Raw genomic sequence first — 9,210 nt, forward strand, 5'->3', positions numbered from 1 at the left:
CCAACTCAAGACTTCCTTTCCTATTAATTCTCCTTTTTTCTGGATGATTTTGACTCTCTCTGAATCATTTTTCTAGCTCTTTTCTATCTATCTCTGTAGCTTAACTTCACTTACGTAGCCACCCCAAAGCCCTACACTTTTAACTACTGAAAACAATCAGTACACCAAATAAGGAATTTTCAGACACCCTCCAAATTAATGGGCACAAATGCCAAGCAGGCATTATTTGTCAGCACAGTGCATCCAAATTCACAAATTTCATAATCTTAGAAAATAAGAATAGACATTTAGCTTTGGCAACCACTTCCTAGGTCAGTAAAATATATTCAATCCTTAGAAAAAATGTAACACAAATATTCCATGATTTTTTTTATCCTAAAACAGTGCTGGACAACTGAGGTGCAACCCCATTTCCCAGCCATCTTTCCTGTCGTTTTTGTTCTTACTAAGCCCGTAGAATCCCACTAGAATGTCCTCTATTTCTTTTCTTTGTAGCTATTTCCAAAATCCAAAAGTAATACATGAGATCACTATAGACAATTTGGAAAAGTCAACAAAAAAACAATAAGAGAAGAAAAGAAAATTATCAATTTTCAATTTTCTTTTGATAACATTTGAACAGGTAACACTTTGGTGAATTCCATTCCAATCTTCCTAACTTTTTTTATCTTAAGGTAACTGAGATAATTATATACTTACAGTTTACATCCTACTTTTTCACTTACAACATTTAAATTTTCTTACATTATTAAAAGTTTTTTCAAAAATAATTTTTACAATTTTCCACATACATTGTAAGTCAATAACTTTTTTCACCTTTCCCTTGTGGTTGGACATGTAGATTGTTTGAACTTTTTCCTCTTGAAAAGTGTCTCAGGGCACATCTTTGTTCACATTATTATTTCCTTAGCATAGATTTGTAACAGTAGAATTACCGGATCAATGGATGGAACTCCTTCAAGGAACTTGAAACACAGAATCCAATAGTTTTCTTGCTCTATTCTTACTTAAGTCTTCTCCTATTGTACCCCCAATTTTTCCTATCCTTAGAACATGTAGTATGGATTGCTAGTCCCTTCAAATGATGTAAAGATATTACAAATATAGCAAGTACCAGCTTACAAGGCACCAGGACGAAGAGATCCAAAATTTTATACCCAAAATAATGATCACCATAATCTCTAAATCATGACATTTTAAAAAAAAGTCTAAAATCAATCAAAAAAGGGCCCCCTCCTTCATTTTTTCCACACCTACACTATCACACTTCCCTTAAAAGTGAGTTGCTTTTCTCACTCCAGTTGAACTTATTGTTTTCATTCCACTCTGTTTTCCTCACTGTGAGCCCCACCCCCCACACCTAGGAAGGATACCCTGCTTCTCTTTTAAATCATTTCTCGAGTTAATTACCTTTGTTGGTTTTTCCCCCTCAGAGACACCGTGGCTTTCACCCGGAGGTGTGGGCAACTGCACAGTTAATTGGAACGTTCCTTTTTCTGGCCATACCAGCTCATGATTCTCTCTCTCCAGAACTCTCTGCCGAACTGAAATATACACACACATACATATAAAGGTAAGCACCAAGCCACCTTTATTCACAAAATTATTCCATGGTTTCCATAGGCTTCGTCATCTTCAATCAATGACTTGGTCAGTCGTGTCCCAAGCCATTCAACAGGACAGGTCCAGTAGGAGGGCCTCGTAACCCACGGGTAGGACTTGGCTTCTCTCTGAGTGAGATGGAGCTGCTGAGGGCTTTGCTCCAAGGAGTGACGTGATCTGACTTTTGCACAGGCTTCCTCCTACTGATGGGTGGACAACTGATGGTGGGAGATACAGCATGTGGCATCACAGCATCCTATAATTCCTTATGCGGCAGCGGGGCGAATGTGACAGCCTCCATTTGTAGCAGATGGGAAAGTGGAGGCTCCTAGGGGTCAGGGCATATGCTGGTCAGGGTCAGATGCAGGGCTGGCCCCTTGCCCTCAGAGGACATTGTCCAGCGGCCAGAGAACTTTAATAGGCAGACATGGATTTGAAGGCCATCTTTAACCTTACCTTGTAACCTTGTGCATGTTTCTTTTTTTTTTTGTATGTGTGCAGTGGGGGGTCACATTTCATTCTTTTCCGCGTGACTATCCCATTATCGCAGCACCACTTTTTGAATTTTTTTGTTGTTTTTTTTTTTAGTGCATAGGCTGAGAATCGAACCCAGGTCTCCCACATGGCAGGCGAGCGTTCTACCACTGAACTACCTGCATACTCTTTGATCATGTTTCTCACTAAAGCCTTATTTACTAAGCTTTACCTAACGACACTCAGTCTTCCTTGTCTATCAATCCAATGAAGACTGTCTTGTAGGAGTGTTATGTGTATTAAAATGAAGAAGAATTATGAAGAATCTAGTACAGTACCTGACACTTAGTAAGCACTCGGACAGGTAGCATTTTTTATTCTACAGTGAGGTAATGAAAGCTCCCTTCATAGAGAAGCAGTGAAGACAGGGCACTGGAACATGGCCTGATGAAAGTCGTGTTTTAGAAAGGTGACATGGGTGGCCCTGAGCAAACTGGGAGCCTGTGGACTAGTTAGCGGGCGGTTTGCATCAATTCCTCAGCCGGTGGTGGGAAGGGCCTCAGCCCCACAAGGATGATAGTAAAGAGAACAAAAAAGAAGGGATAGGAAAGATTTTACAAAAGAAAAATTAGCACATCAGTCAAATTGCCTATAATGAGAAAATAAAACACTGGATAAAAGGGCCCAAAGATGGGGATTTGAATCTCAACTCTGCCACTAACTATGGGTTACCACAGGGAAGTACCTTAACTTCCCTTGACTCTGTTTCCTCAATTAAAGCAAGGATTATATATATATATAAAGCAGTGTCTGTGAATGTGCTTTGTAACCCCCACCCAAAAACTACATAAATGTGTTAAAATTATAAAAAGGAGCAGCCAGAGAGATAAAAGGAAACTCAATGTACCTAAGATGGTAGAGTCCAGGTACGAGTGCATTTAAAGGAGGGGGTGTAGCCAGCACAGTCAGACACTACCAGAGGTCAGGGAGAAGGGGGCCTTGGAGAGTACTCCATATTGTTCATAAGAGCAGCTCGGGCACAAATGCTGAGTCACCATGTCATATTCTGGTACAGTCAGCCTGATGAAGCCAAGGATACAAGTCAGAAACTTTCACAAAGAGGGGCACGATAGCTTTTCCACTTTAAGCATCCATGAAGCAGGGCTTAGCTGGATGCCAACTCAGAGACAGGCCCCAAAAAACAAGCTGAGGAGGAATTGCAGAGCCTATTGTCACTCTTTATGGGGAAGGCAGATGTTTCTTCATGGGCTCTGAGGAGCTGTACTGAACTAGAATGAGGATTGGGGACTGGCCAGGGCTCATGAAGCCTGAAACCAAGCTAAGTTTTGTAAGCCGAATCCTTTAGAGTCACAGACGTTTGTGTTACATTCCCTTTATTATTCCTTATACTTCAGGGAAGTCTTGTCTGGGCATCTACACGTGCCTGCCTGTCCTGAGACTGAACAAAGTGCGAGGCCACAACTGTTTCAGGGGAGCAAGTGGCAGCAGCATCAGTAAGCGTCATCCGATGTGACTCTTGGAAAAAGAGCTGCAACTCTGATGTCCTGCCATTCTCACCCTATGTGAGCAGTCTCCCTCCTGCACCAGCCTCAGACCACTTGAGGTTATTCAAGGAGAAAATGGACCCTCCGACCTTTATCTCCAGGGAGTCTGACACTATCCCGGAGCCAAATTAGGACCAGAAAGGACGATAAAATGTACATATCTGAAATAGGGTTTAAAAATGTTATAAATCAACTTACACTCAACATCTCAGAAATGTCGTGAACCATGCAAAAGTAAGATAAAGCTTCTTCTTTGTTTTTGTCTGCCATACGCTCACTTCCACAGAAAGTGCTAGTGGGCTTATTCTGCTTATGTGACTCTTACAGTGATTATACAATTAAACGACACTGTTAAGGCCACTTCCTGGCCATGTGGGGGGGGCCTGGAGGTGGGGGGGCGCTGGAGGGTGGAGAGTGAAGGGTGGAAGGCGGAGGCTGAGGGTGTCCTCCACAGAAGAGACGAGCACTTCCTGGGGCCACAGGGCAGGGCCTTCACTGTCGCAGCTAGCAAATTCCTGATAGCTTGTGACTGAGAAAGTGGTTCTTCAAGCAGGAAAATGAAACTGATTAGGGAGTTTCCACCCCCTAAGAAGTTTGAAGAAAAGGGTTTGCGCTGTAATAAGTCTGTGGTGGTCTATACTTGGAGGCAACAAGAACCATTGGAACGGCCTGGGGGTTGAAGAAGAGGGGATAGTGAGATGGGAGCAACGAAGGAGGAAAGCCTCGCCAGAAGACTGTGAACTCACTTCTGCTTTGGAAGCTAGAATATAATTACTGTTCACTGCAAAATTATTTCTGGTGGTATCTTTAGGCTGTTTGTATTTTCTATGATTACTTCCCTTTTTGTTCATCTGGGATTATCAACAAACAACAGGGATTCCGTGGTGGTTGGAAGCTGTATGTACCCCAGAAAAACATTCTTGTGGGCATGAGCCCATTGCAAGTAGGACTTTTTGATGAGGTTCTTCACTTAAGGTGTGGCCCACCTCAATCAGGATGGGTCTTAATCCTATCACTGGAGTCCTTTTTAAGCAGAATGAAATTCAGACAGACGGGGAGAAAAAAAACCACAGAGAAGACGGCCAGAAGCTGAACACCAATGCAACCCAGAGAGAACAGGAATTGACCAGGGGATACCACCATGTACCTTGCCTTGTGCCAAGCTAAGGCCCAAGGGTCACCAGCAGCCAGCCCCAGAATGCTATAGTCTTGAGGGAAAAGACATCAACTTGATGATGCCCTGATTTGGACCTTTTTTTTCTAACCTCAAAACAGTGAGCAAATAAATATCCATTAGTTAACCTATTTCATGGTACTTGCTTCAGCAGCCAAGGAAACTAAAACAGATTCTCAAAATCTGAGTATGCATCAGAGTTACCTGGGTAATGGTAAAACATGTACATTTAGACCCACTCCACACTTACTGGCCAGGAATTTTTAGAACACAGCTGGGAACGTGCCTATCTAACCTGCTTCTCCAGGTGATTCAGGAGCTCTGTGCCCCCAGTTTGAGCACTACTCCTAGGACAACAGAATTCTAAAGGAGGAAGTTTTCCTTAGAGCCAGGTCCATGGTGATGCTGACAGTTGGGATCAAAGTGGGAAAAGCCCTGTGAAACCCAGGGGGGAAATGACTTACACAGCTACCCTTATTAGCATTCTTTTAGTAAAAATAATCCTTGGGAAATTCTGCATTTTGTTTTCAGAAGAGTGTCTTAATCAAACAAGTTCCTGTCTCCTCCCTTCCTCATTACCTTCAAACTTATCTGTGTGTCCCTCTCCTCTTTTGTGGGTTCCATTTTTTCTTGCTTGGATCCCTGCCCAGGATATTCCAGTTGCTCTCATGCCTTGGATGTCTCCTGTCCTGTCTGACCCAGATGCTTTCCCCATAACAGCAACTGGAAAGGGTGCAATGCTTTGACGGATCCCTGTTCCTTCCTGAGACCAGAGTGGAAATGTCAAGTGCAAGGACCCTAGTGGGTGCTTTGAGCAAGCAGATGATTGGAGGACTCTCCTCCCCTCCCAAATGGGAATAGTGAAAGGGGAAGAACACAGCAGCCAGAAGGCTTGTGCAGAGGAAACTTTTCCCCCAAGCTCAAAACTCCCACCTAAGATCAACCCTGAAGGTTGTTGCTAGCTCCCAGTCTGAGGGCTACCGAGAGGCTGAGGGAAGAGGTACCAGCAGGCCCTCAACAAAGATGCGGCATGCTGAGCCACAGCTGGGTGCCTCCCTCTCCAACATTCCGGCCACACCAAACCCTTTATACCCAGACAGCGCCCCTACCCCTCTCTTAATAGACTTCAGCACCGCTGAGAATCTCCATGATCCACGGGGAAATCCCTGTGACTTCTCACGTTCTCAACCCCTTTCCTTCCCCACCCAAAAAAAAACCAAGGAAAGACAAAGGGAGCAAAATGAAGAGGAGGAAAAAAAAAAAATGCAGAGAGGCCGCTGGTTAACCCACAAACTCAGAGTGTGTGCCGGCGTGTTTGCTAGGCCCAGGGGCTGCCCACGGTGAGTGGACAGAGGCGGGGCTGGCAATTCTCTGGGGCTCTTCTAAACCGAGGCGCAATTGGGCGGCCTCGAGGCAGCGCCGGGAAGTGCCTGGAAGCAGCGCGCTGGGGAACCGCCACGTCCGGGGACCTCCCGGCGGCTTTCGGCGGTCCCTACGCCCTCCCTTAGTACTGCCGCCGGGTGGGTGGGGGTGGGGGTGGGGGTGGGGTGGATTCTCCCGCTGCTTGCTTCCAGCCCTAGGTTTTCCCCGGTAGAAGAAGCCCCGTTGCCTTCTTTACCCAGCCACCCCTCCGCGGCCCCCCATGCCTCACCGTCCTCGTGGGAGAAGAGCACCAGGAAGCCAGTGGGATTCCCCCGCTCCGGGAGAACCACGCACTCCCCTCCTCCCGATCTCTTCCGGCTCTGAAAGTACACCAGTAACTTGTTGCGCAAGTTTTTCGGGAGGTTGGGGCCCCAGGACCCCCTGATCAGCAGCGGGAAGGCGTCGGGCGCAGCCATCCTCGGCTCTGGCGGAGACTGCCGGTCCTCTCCTCAACGCCACCAGTTAACTTGGCTTCTTTCACTTCCTAGCCTCTTTCGCTTTCGTTTCTCAGTAAACCCCTCCCGGTCCTTAGTTTCTGCCTTTGGCGGTAAACAATTGCCCAGAGATTGCCTGTGACTCCCAGTCTCCACAAACACACTCCCACACACACGGTCTTCTCCGACCCAAAGCAAAAGTGGATTGACCTTTAGGCTGACCCTCGCCTCTCCAGGCATCTAGGGTCCCTCCACCTGTTGCATCTAGGGGTCCCTCCACCTGTTGCGTCTAGGATCCCTCCACCTGTTGTCGCCTTGGGTGACAGCTCCTTCCTCGAAAGAGCCTACACCTCACCCAAGCCACAGTTGAAATCAGCAGCGTTGGATTTCCAGACCTTGTGAAAACAGAGACAGCTTCAATTTTGTCCTGGGCCAACATTTCACAAGAGAATTAAATGGCACCCAAACTCTGACTCTTTGGAATGTTGACTATCCATTACTGGATTTCTACAGCAATCAGCGTGATTGTCAGAATTTTATCCTGCTTTTCTAGTCTTGCATCTTTGTTCCCTGATCCTTTAATACTAGAAATCATGGCTGAAATAGTACATGCACAGTTATTTGTGGAATATTTATTAGCTGCCATAACTAGGAATGGATTCAACATACAAACACCATCCCAGCCCTCACTGAGCTCACACTGCTGTGGGGAGAGGCACAGAGAAGTTAAGGCACAGTGGAGCAAGTTCTCTTGGAAGGTGTATGTTTGCAGGTATTCCGGGAATAAATTAGGAGGGGCTCCTAGCCATGGTTTGGAGCTCAGGGGAAGCTAAATGGCAGCAACACATCACCTGATGCCTAAGGAAGAACAGTGGACAAACCTTGGAACTTTGACAACTGGTGAGTGCCCGGATGTGATTTACTTGCAGCAGGATCACTCCAGCTGCCCTGCAGTGGGTGAGAGTGGAGGCAGGACAGCCAGCCAGGAGATTACCAGGTGAGACAGGAGGGTGGCTGGGACATGGTGCTGGTAGGGGAGGATGGAGCAAGGTTAGGATTCTAAATAGATATTGAAAGTAGAGCTGCCGTACTGGAGGAAGGACGTGGGCAGTGAGAGAAGGAAAAGGTCAAAGATGGCCGACTCCGTGGTCATCCATAGATGGCCTGAGGAACTGGCTGAATAACAGTGGCATTTACCAAAATGGGAGCACCTAGGGGTGGTCAGAGAGATGGGAGGGAAGCCAGTAAGTGTGTATCCTTGACCTGTGAAAAGGGAGTGTTTTCAGTACAGAAGGAGACATTGTTATTTGAGTGCTACCAATGGTAAGTAATAGAAATGTCTGTTGATTGGCAAGTGCTGTCTCCGGGTGAGGAGGGAGTGGGGTTGAGGGCTGAATGAAAGAGAAGGAAGTGAAGGGAGCAGCAATTCAGAGCTTTCAAGAAGTGTGACGAGGAAGGGGAAGAAGGAAAGCAGTGGTTTGTGGGATTATAGGATCAGGAAGTTATTGTTATTTTTGTTTTCTGGCTTTTTAAAGGGTATTTTTAAGAGGCAAAGTCTTCAGCATGTTTAAATATTGGTGGAAAGGAGCGAATGAAAGGTTGAAGATACAGGTTGTATGGGGAATGTGGAGGAGGATCCTAAAGCATTAGCCTTCGGAATGGATGCTTCTCCCCCTTTCCCGGGAGCAAAGTGAGAGAGGGAGTGCAGAGGCAGGCAGTTTTGAATGACTGCTGCTGGAAGGTCATAGAGTCATCTGCTGGATTCTGGTCTCTGTGGAGGAGGTGGTGCAGTCTTAGACAATGCCAAAATTAGGGCTACTTCTCCCAGAAGGACTGGACCTTACATGTTGAGGTCACAATGAAGCTGAAGTTTCAGGACAACAAAAGCCAGAGATGGGCCAAAGACAGTTCTTTCCTCATTTAAACAGTATTCAAGTATTTCCTCGCGCCTGCAGGTGGCGTTTGTCACCTGACCCAAACCACCCTGAAGCCCAGCAGTGGGGAAGAAGGGAAGACAGGACCCACAGCCAGTGATCACTGCTTCCCTGGAGGACTTTGTCTCCCTCTTACCCCAACCCACAGATCAAATCAGCACTCTCCTCTCCCCAGGATTTGGGAGTCTAGAGCTGGGCAAACGGTTTCTCTCCTTTGTATGAGGGATAAAATGACAGTGAAACTGAAACCCTTTATTTATAGTAGAAGTTGAACTGGCCATTTCTGGATTTCTTTTAAGGGTTTATTTCATTATCAGCAATGTGCCTTGCCACTCGAGGTCTGATCATCATTCCTGGGTGGACTGGGAAGGAGCTGTCAGAGGATCAGGTTAGCAGGTCTTGAAAACCAAGGAAAGAAAGGACCAATCTAGAAGGACCTGGTTGGCCTTATTTGTTGAATACACACACACACACACACACACACACACACACACACCGTGTGCTTTTCCTCTCAATTCTCAATCTCTTATGAGCATCTGCCTCCTGTGACTGCCTTTCTTCGCAGGAAGCAGATCTCTTCTCAGGGCCTAAGAGGGAATGGTCTT

General features: G+C 46.2%; 1 protein-coding gene across 1 annotated transcript in view; it reads right to left on the minus strand.

The window, feature by feature from the left end:
* The window catches only part of PARP14 (poly(ADP-ribose) polymerase family member 14), a 51,420-nt gene extending 44,678 nt beyond the window's left edge, over positions 1-6,742 (minus strand). The window contains exons 1-2 of the mRNA XM_077118140.1: positions 6,467-6,742; positions 1,411-1,544 (exon numbers count right to left, since the gene is read on the minus strand). Of these exons, the coding sequence (XP_076974255.1) occupies positions 1,411-1,544; positions 6,467-6,653 (321 nt within the window). The 5' untranslated portion in view covers positions 6,654-6,742. The remainder of the gene's footprint in view (positions 1-1,410; positions 1,545-6,466) is intronic.
* Between the last annotated feature and the right edge of the window lie 2,468 nt (positions 6,743-9,210).

Source organism: Tamandua tetradactyla, chromosome 10 (genome assembly GCF_023851605.1).
Source record: "Tamandua tetradactyla isolate mTamTet1 chromosome 10, mTamTet1.pri, whole genome shotgun sequence".
Taxonomy (NCBI): Eukaryota; Metazoa; Chordata; class Mammalia; order Pilosa; family Myrmecophagidae; genus Tamandua; species Tamandua tetradactyla.